This window comes from Epinephelus fuscoguttatus, linkage group LG13 (assembly GCF_011397635.1).
Source record: "Epinephelus fuscoguttatus linkage group LG13, E.fuscoguttatus.final_Chr_v1".
NCBI lineage: Eukaryota > Metazoa > Chordata > Actinopteri > Perciformes > Serranidae > Epinephelus > Epinephelus fuscoguttatus.
In genome coordinates, this window is record NC_064764.1 from 43192771 (window position 1) to 43217115 (window position 24345).

At 43.9% G+C, this 24345-nt stretch overlaps 1 protein-coding gene across 50 annotated transcripts in view; it reads left to right on the forward strand.

Moving 5' to 3' along the window:
• Positions 1-24345, forward strand: part of neb (nebulin) — a 92863-nt gene that overhangs the window by 62229 nt on the left and 6289 nt on the right. For 26 of the 50 annotated variants that reach the window (XM_049594962.1, XM_049594986.1, XM_049594989.1 and 23 more), the window contains 27 exons: positions 307-411; positions 1711-1812; positions 1901-2008; positions 2097-2201; positions 3178-3282; positions 3377-3481; positions 3626-3730; positions 3826-3936; positions 4024-4134; positions 4295-4396; positions 4966-5070; positions 7744-7857; positions 8934-9038; positions 11555-11659; positions 15454-15564; positions 17096-17209; positions 17326-17430; positions 18577-18681; positions 18987-19091; positions 19533-19625; positions 21227-21319; positions 21694-21786; positions 21977-22069; positions 22748-22840; positions 23031-23123; positions 23741-23833; positions 24145-24237. In XM_049594962.1, the coding sequence (XP_049450919.1) occupies positions 307-411; positions 1711-1812; positions 1901-2008; positions 2097-2201; positions 3178-3282; positions 3377-3481; positions 3626-3730; positions 3826-3936; positions 4024-4134; positions 4295-4396; positions 4966-5070; positions 7744-7857; positions 8934-9038; positions 11555-11659; positions 15454-15564; positions 17096-17209; positions 17326-17430; positions 18577-18681; positions 18987-19091; positions 19533-19625; positions 21227-21319; positions 21694-21786; positions 21977-22069; positions 22748-22840; positions 23031-23123; positions 23741-23833; positions 24145-24237 (2772 nt within the window). The remainder of the gene's footprint in view (positions 1-306; positions 412-1710; positions 1813-1900; positions 2009-2096; positions 2202-3177; positions 3283-3376; positions 3482-3625; positions 3731-3825; positions 3937-4023; positions 4135-4294; positions 4397-4965; positions 5071-7743; positions 7858-8933; positions 9039-11554; positions 11660-15453; positions 15565-17095; positions 17210-17325; positions 17431-18576; positions 18682-18986; positions 19092-19532; positions 19626-21226; positions 21320-21693; positions 21787-21976; positions 22070-22747; positions 22841-23030; positions 23124-23740; positions 23834-24144; positions 24238-24345) is intronic. The other 24 variants (XM_049594968.1, XM_049595014.1, XM_049595002.1 and 21 more) reach the window with 22 other exon arrangements.

Below are 24345 nucleotides of genomic sequence, written 5' to 3' on the forward strand. Positions count from 1 at the left end.
CTCTTTCTTTTAGGGTCGCTGTAAACAGTGCCACTCACAGAACAGCTGCTGTCTTGAGTGAGCAGGACTCTCCTTCATCTGTGCCGTCAGCGAGACAGTTCAATCTGTCCTGGTTAAACCGGACTCATTAGATGGAAGCTGAGCAGCACTTCCTGTCAGTCTGAAGGCACAGATGAAGGACAAACAGCTCCTCTGTCACACTTGGATCTCCGGGGTCCTTCTCCAGTCCTCCCAGTGTCACTGCTGTTTATCATGTGTCCTCAACTATGGCATGCTGTGTGTGTGTGTGTGTGTGTGTGTGGACAGGTGAGGTATAAATCCAGAGCAAAGGATCTGCTAAGGATTGGTTGCAATGAGCTGCACCGTCCCGACATCCTCACAGCCCTTTTCCAGTCCTCTATGACCAGTAAGGTAAACCTCCCAGAGTGGTGACCGCTGGTCGCTCCGTCCACAAACCAGCAGAACAAACGTCTCACTTTGTTCATCTGTTCTGTTTGTGGACACGTCATTAAACCCACTCTAACTCCTGAAGGACTTTAACTGCCACACATTCATCCCTTCACTTTCATTCTCTAATCCATCCATTACCTGTTCACTTCTTCATCCTCATCTCATCCATCAGTGAACCTTTAACTCATCTAAAAATGCAGTGCAGCAGACGGATGGATCGACCTATTGTCTGCTCCAGTCTGTTGGCGGCAGGAATGTTTAACAAGCCAGTAAAGTTAGCAAGTGCCAGCATGGTTATCCACAGCTGCCTGGACAGTGCACGGTTGTGTCACTCTGTGGGCCTGCACATTTTAAACTACTTTAAAACAGTCATGGAAATGGAATAAAATACTGTGGAAACCTTACGGAAACATTTTGAAGATTCATTAGTTAATATGTGAGAAACACTGATAAATTGATGTCAGATTATGAGGCGATTAATTTATTAGTTGATGACTAATGAACAAATCTTTGCAGCTTTAATTACAACATTACAGCAGATATTTATCTGGATGTTAATCACCCACTGACTGTTTTCTACCAATAAGACATTTTTTATTATTTAACATTTACTGTCTCCTGAGTAAAGCTCGTCTTTATCAAAGCCGCTGTATATACATACACCAGCTTCAGATTCAGTGAGCGGTAGAATCAGCTGGTCACCGTGATGAGCTGCGTGGGCACTGCAGACTGTAACGGTGGTAACATGTGTCATCATCCTCATCTTCACCTGGAACATAACATGCATGCATGTTTTATAAAGCATGTTTTTAAAAACTTTGCATGGCTCCACTTCACTCATTCTGTGTGAAAGGTGACATCATCCATGTTAGTCTGTTGTCATACTGCCAGAGATCTGTCCAAGAAATACAGGAACAGGAAATGTGTTTCCTTTGACACCTGAGCTTTATTAGATAATAACAGAAAATGATTTAAAGTCAAATGACCGCCTGAATTGACATCACTGGATGCTGAAAGGTGACGTCTTGTCCGTCACTGTCTCCTCCTCCTACTGAAATGATCTTTTCTGGAGCAGTCCAATGACTCCTTTAAAGAATCAGTTTGTCCCTTTTCTTGGATAGTTTCTGTTTGTAGCTGCATGAATTCAAATCAAGACACACTGTCAGAATACACACTAATAAAAGCAGATTATTACAGTGTCAAACTGATTACGAGTGGCACTAACTTTCTCTTTGTTCACACGTCACCATCCTCCTTCAGTGGAGGTACAGGGAGCAGTATGAACGTGCCAAAGACAAGTTCACCTCCATTCTGGAGACTCCAGAGTACGAGGCCCACAGACGCAGCAAAAAGATCGGCGATGTGAGTTTCTGACTTTGTCCAGTGAGTCCCTCATGATTTGTGTTTGGTGTCTTTTGATTGGCTCCTGACTCTGATGGTTGTTCCTCAGATCATCTACAAGATGGAGTACAACAAGACCAAGGCGAAGGCATACACCCTGCCTTATGACACTCCTCACCAGCAGCACATGAAGAAGGTCAAAGACATCACCAGTAATGTAAGTCTCCCTCTCACACCAGCTGCACTTTGGTTTTTACATAAAGGAATAAGAAGCTGATGTTTGTGTTTTTTTCTGCATCTCACAGCTGAAGTACAAAGAGGTGTACGAGAAGTGTAAGGCCCAGATCAACATGGACCCTGAGGCTCACTCCATCCGTGCTGCCAAGGAGGCCTACAAGAACATCAGCAACGTGAGTGTCTTTCATGGAATCAGGAAATACAGGCGCGAGGGGAAGTGGGAGTTTTTTCTTTCTGCAAAGCAATCACATTTTTGAGTGGATTTAAAAATCAGCACAAACATCACAGCTGGTGAAAACTGCAAAGTTGTGCAGTGATTGAGCTCAGGCGTGGTCAGGCGTGGTCAGCAGGCTCTGTGTATGCTGTACATTGGGACATAGTCTCTTTGATAGTCCTGAAGTTAGGGATGCATATTTTCCCATCAGTTTGAACATGTTTTTAATTGGCTTTCAGTGGCTCCGTCCTCCTGAAATTTGGCCATTTTGATTTTTTAATTTTAATTTTTAACTTGTTTTTAATCCCCTTAGATTCCTCAGACCCCTCAGATTTATTTCACATTTGTGCTGCTCAATCTGAAGACTTTAACAAAGAAAAATTTTCTAAAATGTTTGAGATCCACGTCGTGTCAGTATTGAGTCACAGCTACAGCACCTCCTGCTAACACCAGGACGTCTGGCTGATGTGACAAAGATCATCTGTCTGCACATGATACATAGCAACATGACGTGCACACAGGAAGTGTTACAAAATTTGCACTGCGACATCTCCAGTGCCAAATTATCCACGTTGGAAATAACTTCTGGGGTGTCGGTGGCTTAGTGGTAGAGCAGGCGCCCCATGTACAAGGCTGTTGTTGCAGTGGCCCGGGTTCGAGTCCGGCCTGTGGCCCTCTGCTGCATGTCATTCCCTCTCTCTCCCCCTTTCACACTTACCTGTCCTGTCCATTAAAGGCAAAAAATGCCCCAAAAAAATCTTTAAAAAAAAAAGAAATAACTTCTAAGTCAAGCGCGCAGTGTCTGATGGCGTCCTGTCAGCCCCCCCGACCTACCCGTTCATTGCTGCCTGCAGCTTAAATTATTGATTAAAGTTGAACTCAAAATACCTGAAAATATTGATCTGATATTTGATTTTTTTGTTTTTTGTTTATAGCTTGACTACAAGAAGAAGTATGAAGCCACCAAGAACAAGTGGATCTGGACAGCAGACAGACCCGACTTTGTGAATGCTGCTAAGAACTCCCTGCAACAGAGTGATGTGAGTCGGTGCTGCTTCTTCTTCTTCAGGTTTTTAAATATATTTCTAGTTCTACAGTTTTGTCCTCACCGTGCACCCGTTGTTTCCTCCACAGGTTGAGTACAAGTATGACAAAGAGGTGATGAAGGGCTGTGTGATTCCCGTGGTTGATGACAAGCTGACCGTCCTGGCCATGAAAAATGCTGAAATGGCCAGCATTGTAAGTTTGTCCACGTCTGTCTGACCTTTTGTTTGATGATGTAATATTACCAGAGGGCAGTGAGCTTAGAAACCTTAAATTAAACTTCAGACCTGACTGTGTGACATGTTGTAAACTAATCCTGTATGTGCTGCTGCCGTCCAGGTGAAGTACAAAGACAAGTATGAGAAGGCAAAGGGCCACTACATCCCCGTCCAGGACACGCCTCAGATCCTCCACGCCAAGGCTGTGCGCACTCTGGCGTCAGAGGTGAGAGTCAGTCAGGAAAAGAATCAGAGGTATTAAACTATACAGCTGCTTTTATGACTTCACCTCTACACGTGTTTCTTCATTTTCATCCTCAGACCAAATACAAGGAGGCCAGTAAGAAGGAGATGCAGTCGGGCTCGTTCACCACTCTGCCCGAGACTCGTGACACGGCCCACAGCAGGAACGTCAACAAGCTCGTCAGCAAGGTACGACTGTCGATCTCAGCTCAGTCGCATGAACCCTGGACTGTGTCTGTGTTGTTCGCTCTGACATTTCTCTCTCTGTCTGCACAGACCGTGTACAAAGCCAAGTTTGAGAAGGAAAAGGGCAAGTCAATATATAACCACATGATTGTTCCACCTGATGTTCAGCACGCCATGGGAGTGGCCAAGACTCAGAGCAGCGTGAGTCATCTCCACCATTGTTACTAAAATGTGGTTATATTGATTTAACTGACAGCACACAGTCTCCATGTTGGGAAGGTTTCACCGCCTCTGATGTTTCTCTGTTGCTGTGTTTGTGCTACATCCTGTACTCTGTCTCCTCCTCTGCCCGACACCACAGGTGGCCTACAAGAAAGACGCCAAGGCCAACCTGCACTACACCACTGTGGTCGACCGTCCTGACATAAAGAAGGCCACCCAGGCCTCCAAACTCATCAGTGGGGTAAGCAGAAGAACAGAAAACCCATCAGCACAGTGCACAGTGTTCAATAATCAGCCTCCCTGTAAAGCCTCATTATAAGTTCAATTCAGAAGCTAAAAGGACTTTAACTTGGTTAAAGGAGGGTCAGTGAAATAACTGAGCTGCATTTAATTCCCCTCTGACACCAGCAAAAGAAAACACTGAAAGAAAACTCAAATACTATCATCCCCCTCCTCACATGACAATACAGGACAGATAGATTAAAAAGGTAACTGGAGGAGTCTTCGCTTTAATAATGATCCTCTTCCCCTCCTTGATGAAAGTGACCAGAACGAGGAAAGAAGTGTTTAATGTCCACACTTTCAAATGTAAAAATAGAAACCAGGAAAAATATATAAAAAGGACTCAAACTCAGCAGTGTGGGATCAGGAAGAGAAATAACCTGGACTTAACTTGTTTGTGTGCTCCGTCTGTGCGGTCCCTCACACACCCTGGTCACACTGCTGCCCCCTCACAACCAGAGATGAACACCAGTGAACACCAGTTCTAGAGTTTGTACCTGCTTCACTGATTCTTCTTGTCTCCGTCAGATCGGCTACCGTGACAAGGCCCGTGAGGAGGCCAGCCGTGGAGGCTCTCTGGTCCACCGCCCAGACATCACTCTGGCCACTGAGGTGTCCAAGCTGACCAGCCAGGTACACTGAACCAACCAACCAACCAATCACCTGTCTCATGACGCTCTGGGACAGTCGAGCTGCTTTGACACTGGTTCCCTGCAGTTACCGTCTCATAGAACATGTTTTATCATCATCATCATCATCATCATCATCAGTCAGTGGAAGCCATTTTACTCCCACAGAGATCTTGTGTGCTGGTCTCACTGTCAGACCAGCTCCCCTGAGTTAATGTTTGCAGACCAGTGTTGCTGTGTAGATGCTTAGCAGCAGTCCTTCAGGCCTAACAATGAAACCAGCAGCTCCTCATAGTGCTTCCTCTGCCACTCATGTCTCAGTCTGTCGCTGCGACTCCATCAAAGTTCATTTACATGTTTTAACTGCTAATGTCATTGTACATGTCCCCATCCTTAAACCTACACTGCTCCATTCTCCTCCTCCTCCTCCTCCTCCTCCTCCTCCTCCTCCTCTTCTCCTCCTCCTCCTCCTCCTCCGCCTCCTCCTCCTCCTCCTCTTCTCCTCCTCCTCTTCTCCTCCTCCTCCTCCTCTTCTCCTCCTCCTCCTCTTCTTCTCCTCCTCCTCCTCCTCCTCTTCTCCTCCTCCTCCTCTTCTTCTTCTCCTCCTCCTCCTCCTCCTCTTCTCCTCCTCCTCCTCTTCTTCTCCTCCTCCTCCTCCTCCTCCTCCTCCTCTGTCCTCTTCCATGATGTCCCAGTCTGTGTGTTCTCATCCCTCCATCTCACTGCGCTTTGTAGGTGGACGCCAAGCGCTCCCTCCACGGAGCAGCTTCCTATGATACGCCCCAGATGCGCCACATTAAGAAAATGAGTGCCGTGACTAGTGATGTAAGGAGGTTCACGCCCTGACACTGAAGCTGTCTGTCTTCTCTGTCCTTCTGTCCTCTTCTTGTCCATCTGTTGATTTGTGATTTCACTGCAGGGTACCTCTCTGTTGTAGCATTGTGTGCACCCTCTGCTCTGTAGTGTCCCTGACAGGCTGTGGCTCACTGCTGGGCATAGACAAGCCTTCCTGCATGCTCTCCTGCTGATACTCTGTGTTTCAACATTTTCTCCTGAGTCACTCAGACAGTGAACCTTTACCAGCTTGCACCCGACTTCCTCTGTAGACACATGTCTTATAGGCACTATGGAGCTTCTTCCTGTCGATGTGACACCAGAGGGCAGTGTAGACTTTCTAAAGATGTTACCACAGCAAACAAATTCACCATAAATGTTTATTTTTCAGAGATATTTTAAGGATATCACTTTGTCTCTCTTAAACTGAGTGATCCAAACCAGGCTGCCTCTGAAACACCACCATGGTCACACTTACCTGTCTCTTCCATATATACTTTCATATATATGAAGTTTATGTTCTGGTTATTTAAATGTTCACACTTGACACTAAGAGTCATCGTAGCTGCTCAGATCAGAGGATCAATTAGGATTTACATCAGATGCCTTCTAATGTCAAGTGTGAACTACAATCCAGTCACCAGAGGAAATGCCTGCACTGTATGTTTCTGCAAACCACATGTACCTTACATATGTAAGTTACTACCATGTATCCTCTACTGTATTATCAGTGCTGCGGATAACGTGTGGTTAGATTTAGTCACAAAAGACATTTGGTAATGGTTGGGAAAAGATCATGGTGGGTTTGAAACATTCTGTTTTCTGGCCACCATCCCGACTGGAGATGCAGCGACGTCATGGTTAAAAAGGTCTGGTCTCGTGGCACTAATCCATCTGGAGATGCAGCAATGTCTCAGTAAAAGAACAGCTGTTTTTCTGGGCACCATCCCGGCTGGAAATGCAGTGATGTCTTTGTAAAAGCAGCCACCCTTGTGGTGTGTCATCAGTGAAAACACAGGGACACTCATGTTTGGTGGATGGTAAATGCTGTAAATGCAGCTATGACCGGTTTTGTTGTTTGTTGGTTTGAACAGGTTGTTGGTCTGCAGCTTGGCAGACATCTCGCTGAGGTGACACGCCATCCACCATCTCTTCCACCTCCTGATGTGTTTGAGGCAGTTCAGATACTTTGTGACTTTAGAAACATTCATAAGCAACGTATGAAACAAACAGATGTATCAGTGGTTTGCAGAAACGCACAGTTTACATTTATTCTGGCGACCAGGGCGGTAACGTAGCTCAGCTGGATCCCAGCACATACTGAATACGTCTTGGTGCGAGGCACTCGGTCTGACCAGTGTTGTAGGGCGTCTCCACAGCTGACCTGTTTGGTTTGAAGCCTGATAGGACTGATTTATGACGTGTCTGGAGTCGTTTGTGATCAAACTCAGAGACCTGTGAGCAATAAAATACAAAGCCTGGAACCAAACTGCAGATGTGAACACACCCACAGACACACCGTCTCTGCCGGTTGATTTGACTGCTGAATGAAAAAGAGGAAACAAACCGATGCATGAGGAAATCACTTTATAGGATCCACAGTTGTTTTTGTTGTATAACAAGGGATGCAAACTGAATCTGAGATTTAATATCTGAGAAGCATTCACAGTATGACATTTAAACCAAACTGTCCCTGAGAGTCTCTCGTCCCTTTTTATACAACACAAGAAGCATTATGTCGTCTTTCACATGTTTCCAGTGGGATGGCGTCTGTGAATCTTCCACTGTTCATTTGTCACCAGTACTGCTGCTGCTAACTGTCATATGTGTCCTGCCCACACAGCTGAAGTACAAGGAGAAGTTTGATAAGGAGATGAAAGGAAAGAAGCCACAATATGACCTGAAGGACAGTAAGATTTACAAGACTCTGAAGGATGCCAGTGTGCTGGCTAGTGAGGTAGGTGAGAGCCGGCATCGTTTCCCTCTGACAGCACCTCATTCTGTCAGCTGCCTGTCAACACACACACACACACACACACACACACACACACACACGCACGCACACACATACACACACACACACACTAGGCTACGATAACAGCAGGTTCGATGGAGGTCGGCTCACCCTCAGTTTGGAGAAGCAGACAGGATGATCGTCACTGAAGCAGAGTGATGAACAGCTGTGGACAGGGCAGCAACAAAACAAATATTGGCCACTTGAAAAACAGTATCAGCCTAAGTGTACGCTATCATGCAAATATTTTCACCACTTCACCTTTCTGTCAGACAGGAAGTCATCAACAGCTTCAGTTCCACATCCAGTCTTTTGACAAATCCACCAGACTCCATTTACAAAAACAGTCATTTCACCTCATTGAAGACGGGAGCTGCTGGACCACGCTGCCTCCAGGGTTCACACTGACCCTTATTAAGTCTTAAAAGGCATTAAATATGCAAATCTAAAATCAGGCCTTGGTATTAAAATGTCTTAAAGTCCTTAAAGTGCTCAGACATGGGAAGTTGCTTTTTGAAAACTCAAAAATAATTGGTAACTTCTAAAACAAAGAAAAATAATTTACTGAATGTCTTTTGCATCAACATCACTGACTAGTAATGTTTCTGGGCGCCCGGTGGATCAGTGGGTTGAGCAGGTGTCCCATATACAAAGGCTGTGTCCTTTCTGCTGCAGCCGTGGGCACACACAACACTGCCTCTGCTTTTCAAAATAAGGAAATAAGGTCTAAATAGAATAAACAAGTACAAGTAGATGAATACAAAATACATGTGTAAATATGATTATCTGGATTATAAAACTGTATAAGCTGTGCTCCACTCGTTGCTCAGCACTCCTGCCTGCTTCTCCAAACTGTGCTGACTGACCTCTGCTGGATGTAACACACTGACTGTGGTTAAAGACCTCATACAGCCCACTTCAAAACATTCAAACTGTCCCTTTAACACCAAAACTAACTCCTTCATCGAGGAAAAGAGTTGATATCCAGATCTGTGATAATCAGATGTCATCACCTGCAGGTGAAGTACAAAGGTGACCTGAAGAAGATCCACAAGCCTGTGACCGACATGGCCGAGTCTCTGTCCATGCAGCACAGCCTGAGCACCAGCAAACTGTCCAGCGACGTAAGACACCATCTTCATCATCATCATCATCATTATCATCATCATAACCCTCTCACACACCACCCAGGAGGCTGTTGGGAGTCAGTTCACTTTCAGTGGTTCATTGAAACGTGTCTGAACTCAGCGACTCTGTCACCTCACCTTAACGTCCTGCAGATTATTCACCATCTCATCCACACATCCTTCACTCCGTCACCTCACCTTAACGTCCTGCAGATTATTCACCATCTCATCCACACATCCTTCACTCCGTCACCTCACCTTAACGTCCTGCAGATTATTCACCATCTCATCCACACATCCTTCACTCCGTCACCTCACCTTAACGTCCTGCAGATTATTCACCATCTCATCCACACATCCTTCACTCCGTCACCTCACCTTAACGTCCCGCAGATTATTCACCATCTCATCCACACATCCTTCACTCCGTCACCTTACCTTAACATCCCGCAGATTATTCACCATCTCATCCACACATCCTTCACTCCGTCACCTTACCTTAACATCCCGCAGATTATTCACCATCTCATCCACACATCCTTCACTCCGTCACCTTACCTTAACATCCCGCAGATTATTCACCATCTCATCCACACATCCTTCACTCCGTCACCTCACCTTAACGTCCCGCAGATTATTCACCATCTCATCCACACATCCTTCACTCCGTCACCTCACCTTAACATCCTGCAGATTATTCACCATCTCATCCACACATCCTTCACTCCGTCACCTCACCTTAACATCCTGCAGATTATTCACCATCTCATCCACACATCCTTCACTCCGTCACCTCACCTTAACATCCTGCAGATTATTCACCATCTCATCTACACATCCTTCACTCCGTCACCTCACCTTAACGTCCCGCAGATTATTCACCATCTCATCCAGACATCCTTCACTCCGTCACCTCATGTGGTAGTGACCCTGACCCCTCTCACCTTTGACCTCCTCAGTTTGATTTATTTCCTCGTGTAGTTCAAACAAAACTTTATTAATGATCACGTAACACAGAACTCTTCCATTGATTAAAGATCATGTTCATACAGTTTGTAACGGCCATTTTTAATTTCCACTCATGTCATATTTATTGACATTGCTCAGAGCTGTTTGATCATTAACATATATAATTAATATCAGGTGTAATAATGTTAACGTCACCTTTGACCTTTTGGTACGATGTGTAATGGATGGAGTAAACTCCAGACAGACGCTCTGTTTCTGCTCTGCTGTACTGAGCTGTCTTTACTTGACTGGGAATTCCCCCGTAGTACTGCTACAAGAAGAAATTTGAGGAGAGTAAGGGTCACTACCTTTTGATCCCTGACACACCTGAACAGCTCCATCACAAGGAGGCTACTGAACTGCAGAGCAATGTAAGTCACACAGACGCAGGAGAGGTCGACAAACACTCCACCCACCCTGAAAACACCTCTGTGGGTTTCAACTGTCCAACACTTCACTGCCAAACACATGTGTCTGCTGTAATGAATGAATGAATGAATGAATTTTTATGATTGTGTCACGCCCAGCCCGCATGGCCTCACAAGATACCATAAGCTCAGTCCAGGGTCAGAGTCCAGCAGACAGACATTCAGATGCATTAAAAAGACAAAGCAGCAGAAACATTGACGTGATGAGGTCATCAGTTTGTGAATCACTCATAAAGACATTTATTATGCAAAACTGAAAAGAGAGCTTAATTAAACTTCTCTTACAGACTTTACAGCAACACTGTCAAACTTAAAGAGGCAACAGATAGGATTTATTTTTTTTAGCTTGGCGCCACCTAGCGTCAGTGGTGTTGCGTCGCACTGTGGCAAAGACCAAACTGAGCGTGGGGATCAGAGATAATCAATAAAATGTAGGCTGTAAAGCCACCAGTATACCTCTATGTATATGTAGAATGAGAAGGTGTGTGGACACTCTACTAAATGAATGAGTAAAGAGACCGAGCAACAATTATCCAAACTTTGTCCGTCTGCCATTGTGCTCGTGACTCAACTATCTCATGCCCAACTCCTCATAAGGACCAGCTCCAGTCCCTGATTGGCTGACCGACCAGTTTCACAATACATGATGCGTTTCCTGCCGTAAAGAAGATTTTTTTCGCGAAATTTCGCCCCCGGTGGCAGAAGCTTATTGCACAGATTGCAGAGCCACTAAGTAACCTATGTAAACGCTGATAGTCTGATTTGACTGTGGACACTACCCTGTGCAACCCACATTATTTTCATCATGATATATTTAGGAAAAGATGCTGTCTGTTGCCTCTTTAAACATCAAACTGAACCACTTTTGGTCGTCTGAGCACCACAACATGTCGCGGTGTACACACAACATTCACACAGTTTTTATCTGTTCTCCTAGTGAACTGCAATAAACACAAACCTGCATATGACATAAAGTGTAAATATTCTGTATAATAAATGTCAAACTGTGTGTTGAAGACATTTCACATCACAATATAAGAATCATTTGTTAACATTATATCTGTGTGTGCTGTGTAGGTGAAATATAAGGAGAAGTATGAGAGGGAGAAGGGTAAACCCATGCTGGACTTTGAGACACCAACATATGTGACGGCTAAGGAGGCGCAGCACATGCAGAGCCAGGTAAATACACCTTCAGCCTCCTGTGTGCTCACAGTGGATGGAAGAACCTCAGTGCCTGCTGTATATTCATATATTAACCTGTACTGTGATGACTGGGTACATGATGATGATACGCTGCAGCTTGTTGGATGTTCAGCTGTTTATGTCACAGAATGTTTCTGAAGTTTGGAGAAACCTTTTACACGCCTTTAACGCCAGTTCATTATATTAAGACTATTCATCAGGCACAGTATCTTATAAAACGTTTCACACTACAGAGCCTGTTTCTGCCTGATCTTTACATGTGCGTCAGTGATCCAATCACAAGTGGACGGCCGAGGCCGAGGCACGTCTCCGTTTTGTGTCTGTCATGCAACTCCAGAATTTCATACCTTGAAAAAAACTCTTTTTTATTTAGATATACACATCCCCCTTTCTCTTCTTGCCCTTCTCCAGGTACAAAATGTGTTCCTCATGTTTTGTATTCTTGTATGATTATTGAATATAGATAAATAAAGTAAAAAGTTCCAGTGGTGCTGTTCCAGAGTCTGGGGGCTGCGACCACAAAGGCACGGTCACCCCTGAGTGTAAAATAAGTGCGTGGAACAGTTAAAGCCCTAGGTTAGCCGACCTGAGGGGTCTGGAGGTGGAGTATGGGGTTAAAAGTTCTGTCATGTAGGAAGGAGCCACTCCATTCAGGGCTTTGTATGTGAATAAAAGAAGTCTAAAATCAATATGGTGCTGCACTGGCAGCCAGTGGAGAGAGGCTAGGACAGGGGTACCTGTCAAAGGTCTAGCGGCAGTGTTTTGTACTAGTTGTAAACGGGAGAGAGATGACTGATTAATTCTAGTGTAAAGAGAGTTGCAGTAGTCCAAGTGGGTGGAAATGAAAGCATGGATGACTTTTTCTAGGTCCTTGAAATTGAGGAATGGTTTGATTTTTGTGATGGTGTAAAGTTGTAAAAAAACTGGCTTTGACTACTGAGTTGACCTGTTTATCAAACTGGAGTGCAGAATTGAAAATGACACCGAGGTTTTTGATGTGAGGTTTGATAAGAGTGGACAGGTTGCCAAGACTGTTGGATATCAGGTTGATGCTGTCAGAGGGGCCAGAGAGAACAATTTTGGATTTAGCTTCATTTAGTTGAAGGAAGTTTACTGCCATCCAGGACTTTATTTCATTGATGCAGTTGAAGATTGGTGAGTTTGGATTGGTCATTTGGTTTGAGGGGAAGATAGAGCTGGGTGTCGTCAGCATAGCAGTGGAAAGAGATGTCATATTTTTGAATGATTTGACCGAGGGGAAGCATGTAGATGGAGAAAAAAGAATGGGACCTAGGACTGAAACTTGTGGGACTCCACAGGAGAGAGTAGCTGGAGGTGAGGAGAGTGTGCCTATGTTTACGGAGAAGGTTTGAGTGATCAGATCACACTGTGCCACTCGTACTAAGAGCTGACCACTTGTGATCAGAAGACCTGAGACACATGTTGGAGTAAACAGGCTCACAGGAAATGATCACTGTGTGTCCCTTTTATTGTCTGCTCTTTACTGGCTGGCCTGGGAGAATAAACTGGGAGAAGGCAGTGTAAAATGTGTTCACAGTAAACTTAGGCCTGGTGTATTTTTGCTCCTTGATCCTGAGTATAAGTTCAGACTGCTGATCTGACTCCAACCCTGCAGAGGTGACAAAGGTAAAGTATAATCTGAACATCTCTATGGAGCCTGGATTATAGATATTTAAAACATTTATGCTGATGATCATCGTTAAACTCCAGACTCCAAACATCAGAGTTTAAACTCCCACACTCTACAAACACACTCATGAACATGCACAAGACCTCACATTCTCAGACTATACATACGGGGACTGGTGTCGTTATGAGGACGCTGGTGTGAATGAGGTAATGAGGTACCTGCATTGTGAAGCAGCGCTGCCTGCATGTGGTTATCTGAGCTCTGTCTTTATCTTTGCGGCCAATAGAAAGACTATAAGAAGGACTTTGAGGAGCACATGAAGGGCAAGAACCTCTCAGGCTTGGAGGTCACGCCCGCCATGATACATGTCAGAAACGCCACCAGAATAGTCAGTGAGGTAACTAAAGGACTCTTTTTAAATCCCTGACGACCTCCCCTGTTTACTTCACCTATTCTTTATAATCATACTAAGACTGTATCCCAACCATGGCCCCTCCTCCTCTTCACTACCTCTGATTTTAATCCCACGAGTGCTTCCCTCCTCCCTGACTCCTCATAGGTCCACCTGAGCAGTTAAGTTTTAGTTTGCCTGCATGATTCACTTCACCGCCCTTAACTCTGAATAATACAACAAACTGTCCTCCCCCCAAAAACAACGACCACACAGGTCATCTGTACAGCAGCTTGTTACAACCCATATCTACATTTATCAATCAGCGGCAGCCTCCAGTGGCAGTAGATATTATGACGGGAGCAAAGGGGGAAGTCAGATGATCTCGTATAAACAGCGACAAATTCCAAGTCAGGCCCACAGGAAGTGCCAAACTGTGTATTAACAACCTACGAGTCCGTCACGTGATGCCACAAGAGATGCCACATGAGAGCCACACAATTAAATCAGTTTATTCCCAATCAAGTTAGCGGAGCACTGAACCAGAAGCTAGCCGCTTGGCTGGTGGAGTCTCTTGTGCTCCTGCTCACTGTCACGTTACATATTTATTGTAAAGTTAAGTAGGTTAGGTTTAGTAAAAGAAACATGGTGATGACGTACCTTAAAATAACTCAAAGTTCACTTGGTTTCACACAAACACTCTTCTTCTGGAGGAAAGTCCTGTGTTTGATTGACCATCCACCACCACAACCTGCTATGATAATAATAATCTTTATCCTACTTCCTTCTGTACTCCTGTCATTGCACTGGTCATGTGATCACAGCCTTCTCAAATACGTAGGTTATAATCAAACTCATGATTGCATAAGTTATGCACAAAGTCTGGCGTGTTACTTTTCTTAGGTACACATACAAACAGTGCACGAGAACAGCCTGCTCATTTAGCCAGTTGCTAGCAGCTGTCTTTTTCTAGACACATAAAAGCTTCTGAATTCACAGTGGGTTATTTACTGACTTATTTATGTCGCAGAACAAAACATGAATGTCTCTTCAGCTTGTGTGAACCACAGACTTTATTTCAAACAACTCACCAAAATCCCGTTCAGAACACACATTGACTTCAAGACGAGGGAACATGCCATGCTAAAATGCTAACTCCAGGTTTTAGGACTCGTTGCTGCAGCGCCCTGTTAGAGGGTAGAAACAATGACCTGTGAGGTCGTTTGGGTCGGAGTACTTGCTGAAATGCAACGCTCATATATTTCCCTTCTCTGTTCACAGAGCTTCTAGTTCAGTAGTTAGGATGGTTTGTATTTGTGGCATCTTGGACTCATAGTTTTAACACTCAGGAGCCGACTAACAGCTTCATGTTCAACAGTGTGTGTGCATGCAGTCATGTCAGTCAATGAAGTGAAATGATGAAATGTTCTGGTGATGTGTTTTGTTTTCACTGTATCTGATAAAATGTGTTTGACATGTCTTTTATCAGGATTCTTGCCGAAGTCACCAACACGTCCTCCCTCTGTGAAACTGTAACAGATGTTGGTATAATACATGTAAACCCTGAATCTGTCAAAGTGTCTCAGGCTGTTATCCTGGTAGTGTTGGTGACTTTGAGCCCACAGGTGTACTGTCTGTCTGTCTGTCTGTCTGTCTGTCTGAACGCCTTGGCCTGGCCTGCCTGTGTGCCCTTCTTGCAGCTCTCTCTGTTCTTCTTCCGTCCTGTAGAAAGAGTACAGGAGGGATCTAGAGGAGGGAGTGAAGGGTAAAGGGCTAACTGTACTGGAGGAAACTCCGGAGCTTTTGAGAGCAAGGAATGCCACTCAAATCCTGTGTGAGGTACGGCTGACTGAGAAGTGATGGAAACACCATCACGCTCTCAACCGAGTGCCTTCCCACAATCCTGCTGTGGTGCACCATCTGCTGAATCCTCTCCCCTAACTGAGCTTCATCATCACACTAAAAGGGCGACTGCTGGGTGTGACTTTGATCCTTGCTTCATGACATCACTAATCTTTCAGCACCCTCCTTTCTTTGATTCGTATGAAATGTTCTTACAAGTTAAAACCTTCGCCTTCACCTGTTTGAGTTCCCACGGGTTCCTCTCACACTCGTCTTCTTGTAACGTCCGATAAATGTTCCAGAGATCAACCTCAGATGTACTGAGAGCACATTGTGTTGAGGTTTAATATGAAACATGCAACACTCTGTTTTTATTCAGGATTTTATCTTTGACTTTAGTTTATAGTTACTGATTTCACAGCAGACGTAGCTGCAGCCCACCTGCACACAGGAAGAATGACAGAAGTGCTTAGTGCTGTAGGAAATAGGGATGAGCCAGTACGTCATTATTTTATCTGCATCCTTTCAACCAACTCAATTATCTGTACCTGTATCCATACCTGGAATGGGCGGGGTTAAAACAGGAAGTGGCTGGGGCCTAACCAGACATCACTTAATTTTAGATCTGCTTGACGCTGGTGGTCAACAAAGCATCAAGGCTGTGCACAAGAAGTCAAGACTTTACATCATTTTAATTGAGCTCACTGTTTTTGTTAAAATGTGCTCTGGGGGAGGTTGATTTTTGGAACGAACGTCAGATGAAACACTGTGAAGAAATTTACGGGTTTTTACATAAACTGAAATAATGAAAAATGAAAGTGGAAATAGACGATAACTCGTTATGAAGTGAATGTTAACCATACAGTGTAATGGTGATATGATAATGACATCATTGGAGTTTAGATTGGTTTCCTTCAAGCCTCTCTTAAGACTCAGTTTCACTTTAAGACTCAGTTTCACCAGCTACGATCGCTCTGGAAAATGGTGTTTACAGCACAAAGGAAGTGCATCAACCAAAACAGGAAGAGGATAGCGCTTTGTTTTCCTCGGTGGCTTTCCAAAGACTATCACTGTAATGTCTTTGAAGCTATTATCCTCAGCAGCAAAAATGACAGAACAATCAAAGCAACTTCAGAAAACAAAAAAACAGTGTGTGCTGAGCTGTTGGTAGCTGTGAGGCTCTGAGGTAAACAAGAAGTGATCCGGTTGTCTTTGGGTATCAACAATAATACCACTTGTAAATAAGAAGGAGGGAAAAGCTGAAGAGTTGTCTGTTTCCACTTTAAGAGAAACTATACTTTAACACACCGTCTTTAACTCGTGTTGTTTTGTCTTTCCACATAATCTGCTGTCCCGATGACCTTTGAAAATAAAATTTCCTCTAACCGTCTTTATTCACCATCTCTTGGATGTTTTGGTTTTGCAGCCTCTCAGTATGAATAAGTAGAAATCCTGTTATCTATAGTTGTCTGACAGTCGTATTACTACAGTGCTTTGTTTAACACCTGATCACCTGTAACATTTACAGAGAGAGTACAAGAAGTCACTGGAGCAGGAGATCAAGGGCAAAGGAATGTTGGCTTTGGCTACAGACACCCCCGACTTCATGAGGGCCAGGAACGCCACTGACATCCTCAGTCAGGTCTGAATCATACTGTGTCTCCATTTAAATCTATCAGTGATCCACAGACTGGCTCTGGTGTGTTTGTGTCAGGTCTGAATCTGTGCTGAATGATATATATATTTATTGTGTTTCAGACCAAGTACAAGCAGACCGCTGAGATGGACAGGGCCAGCTACACCACTGTGATCGACACCCCAGACATTATCCACGCTCAACAGATGAAGAACATCGTCAGCCAGGTGATTAAACCTTCCACAGGTTTCAGTTATAGGTTTCAGTGTGGAGGATTTAGAAGCATCCAGCAGTGAGGTTGCAGATTTTTAACCAACTGAATACCCCTCTGCCTGCCTCCTTACGGTGGCCTTCAGGTGACATAAGCCACAGACTGTATAAAAAATGGATGCAGCCACCGTGACATCACCTGTTGGTTTGTGGACTCCTGTTTTAAAGCCTCAAGTCGGACATTATGGTCATTGCCATTTTGGATATTTGGAGCCAGAAGTGAGCAGATTCAGAGCTAACCCTAACGTTAGGTGCTAGATTGTTTAGCACGGTACATTTACAGCTCTGATTAACTGTGATAACGCTAATGCTAATTTTTTGCTAGCAAAAAACAAACAATTGTCATCACCAGAAAATATGAACATCCGATAACTGAACACTGAACGAGACTTTTTTAAGTGACCAAAATGTTACAATCAACTTTCATGAACTGAAAACACACTGAAATAGCAACAGCTATGCATACACTCTTTTAATCTGGGGTGATGCCACGGTTACGTTACCTAACCAACGCTGTCGCTGTGGTATCAGATTGTCAGCTCAAAGTGGACACACCCTTAATTATGCATAAAAAAAATCAGTCCCTGTTGTCATGAATGTTGAAATAATCTTTAGAGACCTGTAAACATGTTTATTTCTACACGTGAACATGGAGGTCTGTGGGGACTGACTCACTCATGGAGTCAGCCTCAAGTGGACATCAGAGGAACTGCAGTTTTGGCACTTCCTGTTGGCTTCATTTCTCAGCCACAGAGGTTACCGCTTGGTTAAAAGGTGAAAGGTTCTTTCTGGAAACTGTTTGTCCGCTCTGGGCTACTGTAGAGACGTGGCAGGTTTTGTGGAAGAGGATGTGCTCCCTGTATAGATAAACAACTCATTCTAAGCCAACGAAAACACAACAACACTTAGTTTCAGCTGATTTTACACTGATGAAAACACTAGAAATGTTCTGAATGTTCTGTTTCTGCCCATACACCCCCTGAATCCTTCACACTGGACATTTAACACGTCTGGGGAAATCCTAAAACAATGAACTGAAGAGTCTTGAAATATTGTGTGAATCTGTTTTAATAATGAAACATCCTACTGTTTGTGTCCACCAGAAAAAGTACAAAGAGGAGGCAGAGAAGACGATGTCTCACTATGTGCCGGTCCTGGACACTCCTGAGATGCAGAGAGTCCGAGAGAACCAGAAGAACTTCAGCACTGTAAGTCATGAAATGATAAATGATGCTGATGGTGACGTACAGTGTGAAGTCAGAGGATCCTCTGGTGTCTGCTGCTGATTCTGTGTGTGTCTCTGTGTCTGTGTTCTCTTATTGGACTGAGTCCAGCTGTAAAGTGTTTGGTGTCACGTGTTGAGTCAGCTCAGTGTCGTATTCAGAGAAAAAGCTTTGGAGCTAATCCTGAGCAGAAACTGAGACACTTTTTCATAGTTTCTGGTTTTCTGTTTCTTTTCTTCTCTTTATCATTGTGAAACATTTTAACTGCACTTTGTTTTTCTCTCCTGTAGAATCTTTACCAGATTGACCTTAAAAACATAAAGGGCAAAGTGTCTACTGTAAAGGACACTCCTGAAATGCTTCGTGTTAAAGAGAATACAAAGAATTTCAGCTTGGTATCTACGTCATATTATTATTTCTCTTCTTAATATTTCCTAATAACACTTTTCCTTACTCCTCTCTTTATTTTTTAACCACCCTGACATGCAGCCCCAATTTCTTTGGACCAAACACAGAGTTTTTAACCATGTAGAATAAGCAGCATTTTAATTCACGCCACTAACCCCTGACAGTTTCTCTATAGTGCAACATGTCTGTGTGTTAGTGCAGAGCTTGTGTGTTGTTAGATATGTGTTCACAGAACCATGATGTCGTGGGTGTGTTGGTTTATGCGTGTGTTTGTCTCATTCAGTGTATTTTTGTTGGTGTGTGTTGGGTTGTATTTACAAAGCAGATAAAATAGTTTGGAAGTTAAATGAAGCACCACATCCTGGTTACCAGAGAGCTGAAATCAGGCTAACCTCTGGTTGCTGCTTTCATTCCTCGTCCATGTAAAGATTCAGTACAAAGAGGAGGTGGGAGGAGGAACAGCTTTACCGGAGACGCCTGAGATGGAGAGAGTTAAACGCAACCAGCGGAACGTTAGCACGGTACTCCACAGAGTGACCCTGCCCTCCACCAGCTTTACCTCCATATCCCCTCCTGTTCTCAGAATATAACCCGACCTGTCCTCACACGTCATCTCTTCAAATAATAATCTGCAAATCGCCATTTCAATCCAGCGTTTTACAGATTTATTTCATGTTTGTTATTTTACTTTCAGTTTAATATTTTCTCACTAATTACAGTATTGTACGAAGCCCCCAAAGACAACACACGTTTTAGTTTAACTTGTGGAAAGGTAGAGATGTAGCTTCGTCTTTACTGCAGTACACACGCCTGTTTCCACAGAACACTACATGGCCAAAACTATGTGGACACTCCTTTCCAAGGACTTTTGGTTTATTGCTGTTTTTCATTGTTTGGTCTGAGCAGCTTATTTCCATACAGAGGAAAAGTTAATCCTCCAGCATGCAGTGGGCTTTAGACTAAACAAAAACTTCTCTTTTTGCTCCCATCATTGCTCACAGGCTCAAGTTTAAGATCTAAGACTTTTTGTGCTTACAGAAGTCTTCTTTATCTTTATCTCAAATTTTGGTCACAGATGTGTTAAAATCCATGTTAGTGAGCTCTTTCCTAAGATAACCCATCCACCTGACAGGTGTGTCTGGTTAAACAGTATCGTTACTACACAGGTGTGTCTTGGGATCATTACAATGAAAGGTCACTCTGCAGTGAGTAGTAATGTTTGATCACACGACATAATGCCAAAGGTATCACAGGTTTATGAGGTAGTGTGTCGTTGGTATACTGACTGCAGTAATGTTCACAACAGCACAACACAACTCCAATGTCTTTTCACTGAATTTGGCAGTACATCCAACCAACATCACAGCTGCAGATCATGTACAAAACACATCCAACATCATCATCAAGATCCTCTGAGAAATAAGTCTTTGTTGCATAAAACAGTCTCAGATATTCAGCCTGTGATAAATAGGAGCAAAAACAAGTGTTGCAATTATATTTTTATTCAGTATATGACAATGAATGTTCCCATGCACAAAGCCGTGTCCATAAAGAAAAGGTTTTTCCAGAGTCCTGACCTCAACCCCATCTGAGACCTTTACAATTAACTAAACTGGCAACTGTGAGCCAGACCTCATCACCCAACACCAGTGTCCGACCTCACCAACACTTCAGTGGCTGAATGGGATCAAATATCTGCAGCTGAAAGAGTGGGAGCTGTTCCAGTTTCATATTATAGACCATGATTTTAAAATGTTTGAAAACTGTTGCACAGTACAGCAGTGGTTGGGTGTCTACATACTTTTGGCAGTATAGTGAACGTGTCCATCAGTTCCTTTGAGGGCTCCGTAGGATTTTTCTTTCTCATGATAATTCATCACATCTAAACCCTGAAGTCATAAACTAAATCAATTATCATCCATTTTAAAGCAGAGCGTGAATATTTCACAACCTTATTTATCGCCAACACTCCCAACTGTCACTGACCTGTGTGAACACTGGCATCACGTGTTACTGTCAGCTGTTGTATGTTGGTGATATGAATCAGTGGACATGTCTGTGTGTCCTCAGTGCATACTGTCCTTGTGTCTGTCCCTGTCTGACTCTGTGTCTCATGGGTCAGATTCAGTACAAGGACTCTGTGGGTCAAGGCACGTCCATCCCAGATCTCCCTGAGGTGAAGCGGGTCCGAGAAACCCAGAAGAATATCAGCTTGGTAGAGACAAAGGACTGCAGTGACCCTGATCTGACCCCTTACAGTCATTTCATAAAATGCCTTCTGACCTCTCCTACTAGTCTGAAACTCTAGACCCTCCGTGTTTTTAGCACTAGTTTCCCCTCCTCCACTCTAAGTCTCATAAATCACTCCTTTTTACCAACCGTGGTTAATGACGTGATTTTGAATTTACATTTCTACAAAAAAAGTCCCTTAATTTTTTTTCTCAAAATCAGTCTGCATTTCCCTGTTTTTTGTATTTTATTTCATTTTTTTTTATATTTTTGGTATTTCCTTCCCTCCCAGATCTGAAACTAATCCTCCTCTGAGTGTGTGTCCTCCATATTTGACTTTCTGTGTCGTCTCATTCAAAGATTCAATACAAGACAGATGTGGGACAAGGCACGTCAGTGTCAGAGACCCCAGAGATGGAGAGAGTTAAACGCAATCAGCAAAACATTAGCACGGTACTCCACAGAGTCACCCTGCAACCTCCTGCTCTATATTCATTTACCTCAGTCAACTCTTCCTCACTCTTCATCTCCCTCAAACACAATGTCATGAGCTGTTACTGTCTGTGTGTCCTCAGTACATACTGGCCTTGTGTCTGTCCCTGTCTGACTCTGTGTCTCTGTAACTTATTTATACGATGGTCAGATTCAGTACAAGGACTCTGTGGGTCAAGGCACGTCCATCCCAGATCTCCCTGAGGTGAAGCGGGTCCAAGAAACCCAGAAGAATATCAGCTTGGTAGAGACAAAGGACTGCAGTGACCCTGATCTGACCCCTTACAGTCATTTCATAAAATGCCCTCTGACCTCTCCTACTAGTCTGAAACTCTAGAAACCTCTACCTCCTTCATCCTAACCACGTTTCATAGATCACTCCTTTTTACCAGCCTTGGTTAACGATATGATTTTGAATTCACATTTTCACACAAACCCCCCCCCCAAAAAAACAAAAATCCCCCCCCAGATAATTCCCCTTCATTCTTCCCTGAAATAAGTCTGTATTGACCTGTTTTTTAATGTAATTCACAAACAAAGGCCACGGCAATACAGTTATAGACTGCAGTTAGTTTATTACACACGATGGATGAATGGATGAGGGCTGAGGGAAGTATGGAAGAGGATTGGTCTCAGACAGGTAGAAGGTCAGGTATCGGTTGAAGGGGGGAGGGCGGGACAGAACCAGGGAAGTTGAGACAGTTTGGGGGAGTCGTCTCTTTGTCAGCTCTACTGCAGATAGAGTCCTGTGGTGATTCCTGTATTCTCTGGATGAGATGGAGACGTGGTCTTTGTTCCTGAACTTAGTTATAACAACTAGTTTTTGATATTCTTGGTATTTCCTTCCCTCCCAGATCTGAAACTAATCCTCCTCTGAGTGTGTGTCCTCCATATTTGACTTTCTGTGTCGTCTCATTCAAAGATTCAATACAAGACAGACGTGGGACAAGGCACGTCAGTGTCAGAGACCCCAGAGATGGAGAGAGTTAAACGCAATCAGCAAAACATTAGCACGGTACTCCACAGAGTCACCCTGCAACCTCCTGCTCTATATTCATTTACCTCAGTCAACTCTTCCTCACTCTTCATCTCCCTCAAACACAATGTCATGAGCTGTTACTGTCTGTGTGTCCTCAGTACATACTGGCCTTGTGTCTGTCCCTGTCTGACTCTGTGTCTCTGTAACTTATTTATACGATGGTCAGATTCAGTACAAGGACTCTGTGGGTCAAGGCACGTCCATCCCAGATCTCCCTGAGGTGAAGCGGGTCCGAGAAACCCAGAAGAATATCAGCTTGGTAGAGACAAAGGACTGCAGTGACCCTGATCTGACCCCTTACAGTCATTTCATAAAATGCCCTCTGACCTCTCCTACTAGTCTGAAACTCTAGAAACCTCTACCTCCTTCATCCTAACCACGTTTCATAGATCACTCCTTTTTACCAGCCTTGGTTAACGATGTGATTTTGAATTCACATTTTCATAAAAACATAATTTCCCTCCATTTTACCCCCTCAGATAAAGGCCTTTTCACACCAGGGAAAAAAATAAATAAAAAAAGAGAATATTCGTTAACGGTTTATTGCGTTCAAACTTTTCACTCAAAGGTAGACAAGAAGATTTGAGTTCTGATTTTTTTGGTCGGTTGTTTTTATCGGCAGAAAATGAAACAGCTGAAGAGAAAAAAAGACACTGCGATATAGGAATAGGTGTGGGCAGGCTGTTAGAGATAGATGGGATAAACTTATAACTGACGTGCCATTTATTCACGTGATTTATTGGTGTTTGGTGTGAAAAGACCTTAAAGGAGTATTTCCCTGAATTATTTTTTGTTCCTTCCCTCCCAGATCTGAAACTAATCCTCCTCTGAGTGTGTGTCCTCCATATTTGACTTTCTGTGTCGTCTCATTCAAAGATTCAATACAAGACAGATGTGGGACAAGGCACGTCAGTGTCAGAGACCCCAGAGATGGAGAGAGTTAAACGCAATCAGCAAAACATTAGCACGGTACTCCACAGAGTCACTCTGTCCCCTCCACCCCGCTCATTTCCCTCAAACATAACAGCTCTCCTGATCCTGTCACAGCTGATACTGATCACATCAAACCCACTGTGCAGAGTTAACAGGGTCATCTAAACCCCACCAGCCTCCGTCACAACCTGCTTCTCCATCTCTCAGGATAAAACACAGTGTGTGTGTTTGACTCCATGTTTCATGTCTGCTGTGAGTTTTGGTGCAGTGTTGTGTCTCTGTCCTCCTGCAGCTGTCTCTGACTGACCTCTTTATTTCTCCTCCCCCTCAAACTGTCTGTGGGGCAGATAAAGTACAAGGACTCTCTGGGTCGAGCTACGGCTATCCCGGACCTGCCGGAGGTGAAGCGGGTCAGACAAACCCAGAAGCACATCAGCTCGGTAGTGGATCCAAACCGAACCACGTGTGCTCCCTAACTGTTGAGAGTGGACAGTAGTGCCCATCAATAATACCCATCATGCCCGTGTGCTCCCCCCCCCCGCTGTCAT